At 41.4% G+C, this 13,629-nt stretch overlaps 1 protein-coding gene across 1 annotated transcript in view; it reads right to left on the minus strand.

The window, feature by feature from the left end:
- Nucleotides 1–13,629, minus strand: part of MAN1C1 (mannosidase alpha class 1C member 1) — a 144,695-nt gene that overhangs the window by 105,563 nt on the left and 25,503 nt on the right. The window contains exon 2 of the mRNA XM_073615456.1: nucleotides 3,572–4,262. Coding sequence (XP_073471557.1) covers nucleotides 3,572–4,138 — 567 coding nt within the window. The 5' untranslated portion in view covers nucleotides 4,139–4,262. The remainder of the gene's footprint in view (nucleotides 1–3,571; nucleotides 4,263–13,629) is intronic.

A 13,629-nucleotide genomic window follows, 5' to 3' on the forward strand; every position in this document is an offset into this window, starting at 1 on the left:
CCTTTTACCTCAACCAGAACATTGTTCCCTCATCCCCCTATCTGGCTTTAGTTCATTGTAGTAAAAATATCCTCCATCATCTAGATGTGTTTTGGGCTGTGAGCATCTATTTTTTGACCCCTGCTTCTTCAGGAAGACTGATTCTTTTTGTATTCTAGATGAACCCTGTAAGGGTTCACCAGTTTTTCGGTCCACCATCTCTAGGTTTATCTGGCAGACCTTCATCCAAACTTATGGTTTGAAAGATTGGTTCCACCCTTTTCTGTCAAGGTGCACTGGATCTGTAAGGGCCTCTTGCTATTTTCGGCATGGAGCTCATTTTTTTAGCTTGCAAGGCTACCACCTGGTCCTCTGTTCATGTTTTTTTAAGTTCTACCAGGCAAATATTCAGGTCTCACCTGTGCCAGTTTTGGGAATAGGGTCCTTTAGGCAGCTAGTCCCCAGTTTGCTGTTCTTTTTTCTGTTAGCCTTGTTGCTATGTTGCCCACCCCTCTGTTGGACTGCTTTTGGATGCCCCCACAGAATTCCTGTGCCCCTCAATGGATGAGACAGAAAACGGGATTTTTGTACTTATTGTAAAATCCTTTTTTTGGAGATGTCTCCCCCCCCCTTTATTTTCATGCTATCGGTACTACTTTGAGTGATGATGATTGTGAGCAAGGTCACCCTGTGCTGGTCAACATTTTTTGTTTTTTTTTGCCAGTGTCTTTTTCTCCTGTAGGTGACAGTAAAACCGCACAGTCTAGAGCTCCCTCCTAATACACTGCACAACTGCCTGATGCGCAGACGCTGCCAAAGGGATTTTCCATGTTTCCCTTAAATTCTTATATTTCATAAATAATTTGACAAATAAAAAGACATTAGTGCTAATGACTGAAATTAAGTTTTTGGGCATTTGAATCGGATCTCTAGGCAAACAGTAAATGCACAGTTGAAATACTTGCATTACATGCATGAAGGGTCACCTAGAAAAAATGTGTTCAGACAATTTTGTGATCCAGGTACACCTGCCAGACACCATAGCCAGATCCATGATTTCCAGTGCAGTGCTATGCAATACAGCTTAGTAAAAAAACCTGCCATCAGACTTCTACTTAGACAAGGAGGGAACAGACGAACATGAATAAGACTATGCCTGTACTCCCCCCTTCTGTAACCATGTGCACAGCACTAGACTAACAAGCACTGTGCTAAGCAACAGATCCCAGAATTATTCACAGTGCTGACCTCCCATTCCCATGCCTTATGGGGAACCTAAAATAAAGTCTAGGTTATTTAAAAATACAAAAAAAAATTTTTAATTAAAAAAAATTATTAAATTATGTACCGTATATACTCGAGTATAAGCCGAGTTTTTCAGCACATCTTTTTGTGCTGAAAGTGCCCACCTCGGCTTATACTCGAGTCAAGCACTTTTCTGGTGCAAAGACATTTTTGAACCAACTTTGGGGCCCCGTATCTCGGGACCACTTAGTGCTAGGAACCCCAAATTTGGTGTGCATACCAAGGGGAACTAGCACTACAACAAGCTGGGGTACCTAGCACCAAGTGGCCCCGAGATATGGAGCCCCAAAATTGGTTCGGAAAATGTCATTCTCTGCTGCAGAAATGTGCTTCACATTTTCTGAACTGACTTGGTGCCAGGAACCCCAGCTTTGGATATGTTGTAGTGCTAGTTCCACTGGGTTTGCACACCACATTTGGGGTCCCGAGATACGGGGCCTAAAATTTGGTCAACTGTGTCCATCTGCAGCCATGTCATTTCGGGACCCTTTGGGTCCAGAGACCCCAAATTTTGGCTGCAGCTAGGGCTAGGGGGCATCTAGGAACCCTTAACTACCGAGTTTGAAGTTTGGGGGACCTATGGCTGCAAATGGGTACAGTGAGGCATGCAAATGGGCACAGTGAGGCTGCAAATGGGCATTGTTGACCCTCTTTTCCATTTACAGTAGCTGCACATTTCTCACTCTAGGCTTATACTTGAGTCAATAAGTTTTCCCAGTTTTTTGTGGTAAAATTAGGTGCCTCGGCTTATAGTCGGGTCAGCTTATACTCGAGTATATACGTATATGAATACAGGTATTTACACAGTATTAAGCACTACAGTGATCCACGGAGGTAAGAATTATGGTAGAACAACCATTGGAAATTAATGGGTACTGCTGTCTTTATCAATTGATTAATCTGTAACTAAATATATGGCAATTGCTCATCCATGTACTATATATCATAAATTAACTTTTTACAGTTCATTTATCAATACAGTCTATTGACCTTGAAAGATATATGGTTTGTGTATCATAATGGTCTGCAGGATTCTGTTTAGCGATATGTTTTCGGGGAGTGGAAATGTTGTGTTTTTCTATATTGTAGTGATAGAGTGAGACATTTTGAAGTGTGGCTGTGGGAATGTGTGCCATTCAGCTGAAAGAACATTTATGAGGTCAGGTACTGATATTGGGCAAGAAAACCTGGCTCACAATCACCATTTCAGTTTTTTCCAAAGGTGCTTAATAGGATTGAGGTTCAGGCTCTCTACCCAAGTTCCTCTGGAAAAAATTCATGAAACCGTGGGGTTGATTTACTAAAGGCAAATAGGCTGTTCACTTTGCATGGGAATTTTCACTTTACAATTGAAATTTTACTGAGCTTAGTGAATGCGGTGCAAAAAATACTGAATCGCATGCAAGGAAAATAAAATGTATTTTTGTTTGCACATGATTTGATGATGGAAGTCAGCAGAGTTTTATCTTATTTACTAAACTAATTAAAAATCCCCTTACAAAGTGAACAGCCTTTTTGATTTTAGTAAATCAACCCCCATGTCTTTATGGAACGGGCTTTGTGGACAGAAGGCACAATAATACAGTAATAAAAAGGGGATTTCCCCAAACTTTGGCCACAATTGCCTATAAAGTCTTTTTATGTTGTTGCATTGACAGTTCCCTCCACTAGAAATACCCAAAGCAATCATTTGGAGCAGTATGTATATACTTTTACCAATATAGTGCACCGCTGGCAACAAAATTTCCGCATGCCACCAAATTGTTAATAAAATAACATTTCTTCATCCGATCTCCCAGTTCCTTCCCAGCTGCTAGCACTAATATGATAGGATCTAAAGCAGTGGTCATCAACCCTGTCCTCAGGGCCCACTAACAGGCCAGGTTTGCAAGATAACTAAAATACATCACAGGTGATATCATTTGCTGCTCAGTGATTGCAGTATTCTAGTCTGCATCTCCCCAAGGTAATACATAAAACCTGGCCTGTTAGTGGGCCCTGAGGACTGGGTTGATGACCACTGATCTAAAGCACTACCTCTTTGCAACAACAGAAACTTTGACACTGAGCAAGGATTTGTTTTTACTGATGGATACCCCTGCAAAATTAGGTTTGCTATAGTGTGATTCAGTCAATCAGCATGAACCATAAACCATAAAAAACAGACCCTGTCACACAGTTACAAATGATAGTAGAAACCTTGGCATACAGCAAAAATAAATAAAATGATGGGATAGCAAGTACTATGATTCTGAATCATATACAATGATAACGATGAAAAAGTTACCTCTTTTATTTTATTTCTTCTTTCCTGTGTTTCTGGGTCTTTCTGTTTGTGATGATTTCCGAGTGGTGGATATTTAAGAGATTTTTTGAAAGCGTTATAATCAAATATAAGCTCAGCTTGGTTCCTTTGAGCTGGAGATATTTCATTGTCTTTATTTTTGGCTTTGGCAGCTACGATATGCTCTCTGTGCAGTGAATTGTCTTCTTTGAGTGTTTCGTAGTTGTGAGCTAGAAATCCCAATGGTTTCATGTTCACATCAAACTCATCTTTGGATCTCCACTTTTCCTGATTTGTATTCCGAATCAGAGACTTTTGATCGTCTACGGTTTTTTTGTTCATTTTCTTATTAGCATAGCTGTGTATTCGTTCACCACTCTGGCTCTGGGTACCTGATAAAAATATCCTTTTAAACTTTGATGTGTCTGGTAAGAGGAACAATGTCCCGAAACAAAGTGTGATAATTCCTGATAAAAATAATAAGAACACAAATTTCTGAGAAAGACGAAGTCCAAATCCAGCTGGAAATATCCCAGAAATCTTTCTCAAGAACATGTTTTTAATTTGCATCTCATTAATTGTACTTCGGTGACAAATGTTCGTTTTGTAATTGCATAGACATTTTATTTTGTCTTTAAATCTCTATTAAATGGTTCAGTAGTGTTGAGTCATGAAGCAGCTAGAAAATTCCCACCTGTTTAAATAAAATAAATCTGGTGTTGTTAGAATGAAAGGCCATTTCAGATATTAGTTTTAACACACAACAAAATATAAATGCCACAATAAAATTATGAGACAAATTAAAGTCTGTTTTGTGGCCTTATAAAACAACAGATGGATTGTAATCAATATTTGGCCTTTCTTTATAGTGTATTCATATCTACAGTGCAGTATGTTATGTGTCACTCCAAACCCAATAGTTCCATGGAAGAGGAGCATGGAATGGGCCCACTTTATTCCCATTAGCACATATACCATTATGAAATATCCGATAAACACTCAAACTTATGTAAAAACCATAGGCAGCCTGCAAAACTCTTTCACGATTTTTATGTCTGCTGACAATATGTAGTTTAGTAATAATCTTCAAATTATGCCATATTTTTGGCTATGGTAGAAAGATGAAGTTGTGGAAAGCTGAATCACTTAGTACAAGTGGGAATCATGATTGGGAGTGTTGTTTGATGCAAAGCTATTACCTAGGAAGCTCTTCAAAAGACAGGGGCCATAAACGAGGCTCTTGTCTCAAAGATGTTGATGATATCTGGAGGAAAGCAACAGGCTGATTGTGTCTAGAAAAAAAAATCTTTATTAAATTTAAGAACAACCTTTATTAAATTCAAGTAACAGCCAACATGTTGTAAGAGTTCCAAAGGGCCCCTTTTAACAGGATCTTTTGAAATGATGGATGATTTTGGACAGTGCAGTTATAGTAGTCCCATATAGTGCCGTTGCAGCATCCACGGACTTAAGCTGCATTACGTTATCTACTCCAGGACTAATATAATTATACTGCCCATATTATAAACATTCAAGCATTTTATAAACCCTGATAAAAGGGTCCCTTGGAACCACCAAGACACATTGGCAGTTTCTTAAATACAATATTTAATAAATTCATTTTTCTAGGCACAAATAATCAGTCTAGTACTTTTTCCAAATAAAATAGCAATTACTTTGTAGTGGCAAGACCAAAGTAGTATTTCCGTTTTGGGCAGGTAACAATGAGTTAAATGTTCTACTGGCTGCTAAATGTTAACATTATCTAAATGAGAATTTGATGCATCAAGACGGCAAGAGGGTGTAAAAAATAATGATGATAAAGGAACCACAAGAGAAAGCCAAGAAGTCAAAGCTAATTGTGTGACATTCAAATAAACATTCATCATAGATGTAATTGCTGAATTTTTAATTGCTCCCTACCACAGAGAATAGTATTCATTTAATTAAAGTTATGGGCAGAACTATGAGTGATTAAATCCTAGTGAAATACATAGTATTTTAGGATCAGCAAAACACATTCCTAGAATTTTTTGTACTAAAAAAAAGCGGGGAGTGTCAGTTACAGTTTGCCAAAGAGTTTGCTAAAGAGGAAATGGCTAGAAAAAAAACAACATTTTGAAAGAAACCTTTACTGATAGAAAAACATAGTCTGGCAGTTCTAATAACCTTCTGAAAATGCTAGTTGCCTGCATGTAAGGCTGATCAAATATCTTCAATACATTTAGGCCTTCACATAGGTGTGGATTCACTCCTCAAGACTGGCTGGAATTTCACAGGTTCTCCTGCTTTCTTAATGGTGACTTACTCTGTAGCTGCACCAAACAACACATTGAACTGCCAGTGGTGACAATCAGGCTCTAGTCACTCGGTTTATTAGCTCAATTTCTTGTGGAGAGGGTTAGGGCACAGGATACCCGAACAAAAACAGCAAAATATCCCAGGCCTTTAAGAAGCAGCAAACTTATTGTGGCCCTTTAACCACTTCAGCCCCGGAAGATTTGGCTGCTCAATGACCAGGCGATTTTTTGTGATACGGCATTGCATCGCTTTAACTGACAATTGCGCGGTTGTGCGATGCTGTTTTTAAACAAAGTTGACGTCCATTTTTCCCCACAAACAGAGCTTTCTTTTGGTGGTATTTGATCATCTCTGCGTTTTTTATTTTTTGCGCTATAAACAAAAAAAGAGCGACAATTTTGAAAAAAAACAATATTTTGTACTTTTTTGTTATAATAAATACCTCCAATTTTTTTTTTAAAAGCAAATTTTTTCCTCAGTTTATTTTTGTTTACCACGATTTTTATTTTGTAAAAAAGAGAACAAAAAGAGAACAAACATACATTCGGCATACAGAATTTCTTTATAAGGACATAGATTTCGTATTCCGTTACTTGACCTACTGGTGTAAAATTCAACTAAAATGTAAGTGGATACAACCGGTATGAGAATTTTGCAAACCAAATCTTACTTCTCTAATCCGTATCAGGAATCAGATATACTGAATATATAGAAGCGCCAATAACTCATATGCATTGTATGCTTAAATTGTACCAACGGAGAAAATGTATAAAACAAAGTATAACTGGGGAGAGAGGGGGAAAAAAAGAGAAAACAAAATAAATAAATAAAACAAAAGAGGGGGGGGAAGGGGGTTGGGGAGCTCTGAACTTATTGGCATTAAGGCACCAAACGTACGTAAAATCGCCGTCAAAAAACTCTTAAATATCATATGATATCCATGGGGCCCATTTCTTGTCGAACACTGGCATTGTGTCCATCAGGGCGTGGTGAATTCTCTCCATAAGACGGATCACCGCCATGCGGCCTAGTACCTGGTCCCAGGGAACAGTCGGTGATCTCCAGTGTAGGGCAATAGCCCAATGAACCGCACTGAAGAGTGTGTGGGCTAACTTTTGGGCTGGGGGGGTGCCTCTGGGAGGTCCACAAAAAGTAAGCCCATCTGAAAAGTTAAATCATACCGTATTCCAGTAATCTGGGCTACCTTGTCTGATACTTTTTGCCATAATGGCTGTATGACAATGCAGCTCCAAAAGATGTGGAGGTGTGTACCCCTATCTGGGCAATCCCGAAAGCAGTTCCCTGGGACCAAAGGACTAAATTTATTCAGTTTGGAGGGGGTATAATGCCATCTTGTATGAAGTTTCAATACCGTTTCTCTAACTGCCATAGATTTTGTGCATTTTCTCATGTTGGTGACCATATCTATCCAGCTCTCTGGGGCTATTTCCAGTCCCGCTTCAGCCTCCCAACTAACCATTGCTTGTGATTTAGAAAGAGGATCACGTTCATTTAAATATTGATACAAAGTTGATATAGTGCCCTTATCTCTAGAAGAGAACCTACATATTTGTTCAAACGTGTTTCTAATAGGAGGCACCTCCTTCTGGAGATATGTGGCATAGAAATGCCTTATCTGCAGGTACTTGTAAAATTCTGTCCTTGAAAGTTCATGTCTCTCCTGCAGGAAGGAGAATGAGCTAAAGGGTGGTTCTTGTGTTAAAGCCTCTAGAGAGGTCAAGCCTTTCAGTAACCATTGAGAAAAGTTAGTAGGAGAGTTGAAAGCTGCTGGGAATCTAGGGTTACCCAGGAAAGAGGCTAGGCTAGAACAGTGTGGGGCTAAGGCATACCTGGTTTTATACAATGACCACAAATGAAGTGCTTGACCCACTACCCCATTAAAAGGCATAAGGTCTTTAGGCCTGACTTTTCCCAACCAGAGGAGGCCTGGGAGGAAAAAAGGACCCACCGAGGATCTCTCGAACAGAATCCAGGGGACCTCCACCGAGGAAGAGTGCCATTGTGCCATCTGTATCAGCCTAGCTGAAACATAATACAGCCATAAATGCGGTAGCCCCAAACCTCCCATGCTCGCCGGGCGGTAAAGTAAGTTCTTACTCAGCCTGGGTTTGTTAGATTGCCATACAAAGGAGTTTACTTCTTTCTGTATCTGCTCTATAGTTTGTCTAGAGACATATAGAGGTAGGGATCTAAAGTAGAACAGACGTTTAGGAAGTATTGACATTTTTATAGCTTGGATTTTACCCAAGAACGAAATATGGGACCCTGACCATATACGTAGTAAATGTTTGATGTGATTAAATACCTGAGGATAATTTGCAAAGTATAGATTTCGGGGAGAAGTGGCTAGTTTTATCCCCAGGTAAGGTAAAGTGTCACTACATATTGTGAACCCAAAGCTGGACCGGATACCCAGTAATGTAGGTCATGGGATATTAATTGGAAGCGCAGCACATTTAGACAAGTTCACCCCCAAGTCCGAAATTTCTTGGAAGGTGCTTAAGATAGGGATCAGGTTTGGTAAAGAAACGACGGGGTCCGTTAAGAAGAGGAGTACGTCGTCTGCATACATGCTTGACTTGAATTCCCGATCACCCTTCACGTAACCTTTAATATTTGGATTCACACAAATAGACCTGGCCAGCGGCTCAATCGCTAGTGCGAAAAGTAAAGGGGAAATCACTGCCTGGTCCCCCGACCCAGCATAAAGAACTCCGATGTACTGTCCGGAATCTTAATGCATGTGCGAGGATGGTGGTATAGAGCCCTAAATCCGTGCACAAACTCCCCCTGAAACCCAAATTTAGCCAAGACCGACTCCAAGTAAGGCCATGTCACACTGTCAAAAGCCTTATGTATATCAAGGCTCAACATAAGGACCTGCTTAGAGAACAGATCAGCGTCTTGGCTTATGTTAGAGGCTAATCGTATATTATCTGTAATTTGCCTATCAGGGATGAAACCTGTTTGATCTGGGGAGATCAATGCAGGAATTATGCTCGACAGTCTGTCTGCCAAAAGGCGGCCAAATAACTTCAGATCATTGTTTATGACCGAAATAGGTCTATAATTTTGGGGAGAGGGAGTGATCCTTATTCGGTTTGGGTATCAGAGACATGTTGGCCTGCAACATGTCTTCTGGAAAGGTATGTCCTTTCAGGATGTGATTGAAAAGTTTCACTAAATGTGGGACCAGTTGACCTGCAAATTTCTTATAATAAGAAGCTGAGAATCCATCTGGGCCGGGAGCTTTGGATGGTTTTAGAGATTTAATAATTTTCAGTATCACTTCGGTATCACAGGGGGCATTTATGTCTATAAGTTGTTCAGTTGTTAGAGAAGGGAGCACCAGGCTATCTAGCCACAATTTGGCCGCGGGACCAGGCAGGGAGGATGGGGAGGACAGAAGGTTTTGGTAAAACTTAGAGAAAATCTTAATTACCTCTGCGGGATGTGTGGCCATATCCCCTCTATCATTCTTAAGTTTATATGAATGGGTAGGTTGAATAGTGGAATTCAATTTCCTAGCAAACATAGTCGAAGCCGAGTTGCTGTACAGTAAGAATTTGGCCTTCGACCATCTCAACGTCTTCTCCGCTTGCTCAGAAAGAATCGTGTCTAACTCAATTCTCTTGTTGTTAATTAATTTAAGAGTGTCGGGGGAATGAGACTGGTTGTGTATATGATACAACTTAAACAATTCTTGTGTAAGCCTAGTGATATCAGCTAATTTGCGTTTTTTCCTAGCCGATGCTAGTGATATAAGATGTCCACGGATGACTGCCTTATGGGCAGCCCACAACATAGTGAGGGGAGTGTTGGGAACATTGTTCAAATGAAAGTATTCGTCTAAGCGTTCCGTGATCTTAGTGACCAGATCTGGGTCTGTTAGAAGGGAGTCATTCAGACGCCAGGATGCATTGCTAGGTGAAATACCAATATGTGTAAGATCTAATTGAACCATGTGATGATCCGACCAAGGGCACGGATGTATATGCGCAGTTGCTGAGTTAGCTAATAAGACTGGAGTACAAAAAATGTAGTCCAGCCTGGAATAGCTGTCATGAGGATGAGAGTAAAAAGTGTAGTCGCGGGAACCCACATTATGGGCTCTCCAGGAGTCTATAAGTTGGTGGGAACTGAGCAAACGGGTAAGAGTTTTTGGGAAAGCATTAGCATTACTCACAACTCAGCTTCTGTCCAGTGTTGAATGCGCCACCATATTGAAATCTCCTCCTATCATCAAGTGAGGGGAGAGATACCTATCCAGAATTTGAAAAAAGGAAGCAAAAAAAGAGGCTTGTGAGACATTTGGAGCATAAACATTTGCTATAGTAATTGCTTTACCGTTAATAGAACCTTTTAGAATCAGGAACCTGCTAGCAGGGTCTCTGTAAACATCCTGCACTTCCAATATCAATGAATTTTTTATAAAAATCGCTACCCCCCTAGTCCTAGATTCAAATGTGGTGAAGAAGTGCTGTCTATACTGGCGATCAAAGAAGCTAGGGTGGTTGGAGGCAGAAAAATGTGTCTCCTGGAGGAGTACTATATCCGCCCCCAAACGTTTATAAGATCTAAAGGACTTTCTCCTTTTTTGTGGGGAATTAAATCCCTTAACATTATGCGAAATTAACTTAATCCCCATGAGAACCACCTAAGGGGTTAAAGATTAGTGTAATACTTGGTATTAAAACTTGTGCATCTTGCGGTATGGCCCATTTACTAAGCGGAAGACCCCCCAGTGTGCCATGCTCAGGGCGAGTTGTAGGTCTCAGCAGTACTTTCAAGAACCTAGGCACCTTCACAATTGTATAACAGGTTATATCTAGGACAGAGCAACCCCAAGAAAATAATAAAAGAAACAAAAGCAATAAAAAACTGTTAAGAAACTTTGTGAAACCAAAAAGAGCAAACATGTAGATTATGTTTGAATGGCATCGGGGGGAAATGAGAACCAAAAAAAAACTGTACTTCCCCACCGACTGAGAGGAAAATTTCTTCATGAAGGACTATGTAGTCCAATGCTCTAAACAAACCAAAAGTACCTAAAAAGGTTCCGTAAATACAGACTTGACCAGATCCAAGATGCAAAAGACCAGTCACTGAGGAGTAATCCAACACCTTCTGGCCAAGGCTGTGAAAATATAGAGCAGGGGGTCAAACATGCGGGCGCAACGGGACAAAAAGGGTCTTCTTGCGACACAATACTTAAAAAGAAATTAAATGTTAATGATGAATGGGAAAGTCAGCTACCATGAGAAGCTACCGTAGTCGGTCTTGCATAGTACCCCTGACGTAGCTCTCGAAGTTCCTGGCGTTGTCTTCTACGGTCCCGTTGAGGAGATGGGGTGGCCCATATTTGTGACGTGCGGGGAGTGGAGGGCTGTGGAGGCAGTTGTTCAGACGCCAACAGACCCAGTTTGACAAGCAGTTCTTTTCCACCTTGTAGCGTGGTGATCTAATAGGTGGTACCATTGTGTGGAATCTGAAGTTTAAAGGGGAAACCCCAGCGATAGTGTATGCTTGCAGACTGCAATACTGTGGTGACTTCTTTTAAGTTCCTACGTTTCTCCAATGTAGCGGGGGAAAGGTCTGGGTAAATCTGGACCCTATTCCCATCCAGCTGAATGCTTGGGGTGTTACGAGAAGCCCTCAGGATCTCTTCTTTGATAAGGTAGTCCTTGAGGCATAGCACTATGTCCCTTGGTGGCTTATCCTCTGGGGGTTTGGGGCGCAGTGTTCTGTGAATCCTGTCACAGGCAAATGAGGCCTCTGGTGCATTTGGTAGCAGGGACAGGAACAGTCTTTTAAAAGCTGGGAGTAGATCAGTGATCTGTTCAGGGACCCCTCTGATCCTCAAATTATTACGTCTATTTCGGTTATCCAGATCTTCTAAGGAAGATTGCAGCTGGACGACAGTGTCAGTAAGGGATTCATGATCCCTGTGGAGGTCAGAGTATGCTAGCTGGAGTTCATCATGCTTTGTCTCGAGCAGATCTGTCCTCCCCCCAGCACCGCTAGCTCCTGTGACAGTGTGTTTGTAGATTTGTGAAGTTCCACTTGGAACTTATTTGCAAGCTTCTCATACATGGCAGTAAGGCTAGCATCCAGTTCTGCTTTTGTTAGATTAACCGAGTACTCACTGTCCGTGGAGTTGCCGGCCGGAGATGCATTCTGGCTGTGTGTTTGTGCCGGAGCGCGTGGTAATCGGGCGCCATTTTGTGATATCCCGCTCTGCTCCCGGACCCAAAGAAGGTAATTTGTTAGGGATTTCTGCGCTGGCTTACCCCGACGAGCTTTGTGTGTCAGCATGCACCTTTAGGTCCCCTAGGGGTGCAGGTAACTTGAGGCGAAAATCCGAGCGTTATAGCCCCAGGGGAGTGATAGATGTCTCCGTCGCTTACGGAGCTCTCGCTACAAGCGTCCTCTTCCCATCAAGCCGTGCATGCGCCCCCTTTTTCCTCAGTTTAGGCTGATATGTATTCTTCTACATATTTTTGGTAATAAAAATCGCAATAAGCGTATATTGATTGGTTTGCGCAAAAGTTATAGCGTCTACAAAATAGGGGAAAAATTAATGGCATTTTTAGTATTATTTTATTTTTACTAGTAATGGCGGTGATCAGAGATTTTTATCGGGACTGTGGCAATATGGCAGACAGATCGGACACTTTTGACACATTTTTGAGGCCATTGACAATTATACAGCAATCAGTGCTATAAAAATGCACTGTGTAAATGTCACTGGTAGGAAAGGGGTTAACACTAGGGGGTGATCAAGGGGTTAACTGTGTTCCCTAATGTGTGTTCTAACTGTAGGGGGGTGGGAGTGACTGGGGGAAATGACAGATCGTTGCTCCTAGCTAGTAGGAACTCACAATCTGTCTCTCCTCTCCTCACAAAACAGGAACTTGTGTGTTTATACACACGTCCCTGTTCTGGCTTTTGTGCCCGCGATTGCTCGTGGCCGACGGTCATACGTACGCTCCGGCACCATGCGCGCGCCTGCTATCCCGCCTAAAGGGACCGACATACAGCTCGTGCCGACCTACCACAGTATAATGGCGGCGGCTGGTCGGTAAGCGGTTAAGAGCATACTTCTACTAACAGCAAAGTTGAAAGTGTATCAATAATTCATTAGCAACCTCCAAATAATATATTGAGCCTTTGACCCTATATAGCAGCACAGTCACAAGTACCTTGAATAGCTGAGTAATGGAAATCCCCATGCAATTTCCTTTGTCAGCAGCTTCTCTCAAGCTCTTCAAGACACCAGAAAGTTAGAGGACAGAAATGCTAATATGCATTCTTGTTCTAGATCAGTATTGCTTGTAGTTTCATATGGGATTGCCAAAGGGGCCAGATATATACATCCTGCCACTGTAGGCCAACTGTCTGGTGCCGCTTACTGCCTACCACACTTAGTACTAACCTTAGTAGCTATTCAAGGCCAACTGAAGTTGGGGGCAGAAAACTGAAAGACAGTTTATTAGTACACCTGAAATAGCGCTGATTCAGTACCTTTTATATGCATGGGATTATGTTAATGTCTACATAATGTTAAGGATGCTGTATGCAGCTCCCTGGCAGTGCTGTCTCCCTGGGCCAAAGCCTTTGTTAGCCATGTTATAGTAAAGCTGCTACCCTGGCATGGCCTGGTGGCCACCACACATCACCTGTATTGCCACTATTTTTGACACAGTAATTCTGCAACTTTCATAAAAAATTTATGGATT

The sequence above is a fragment of the Aquarana catesbeiana genome, linkage group LG02, assembly GCF_042186555.1.
Source record: "Aquarana catesbeiana isolate 2022-GZ linkage group LG02, ASM4218655v1, whole genome shotgun sequence".
NCBI classification, from domain to species: domain Eukaryota; kingdom Metazoa; phylum Chordata; class Amphibia; order Anura; family Ranidae; genus Aquarana; species Aquarana catesbeiana.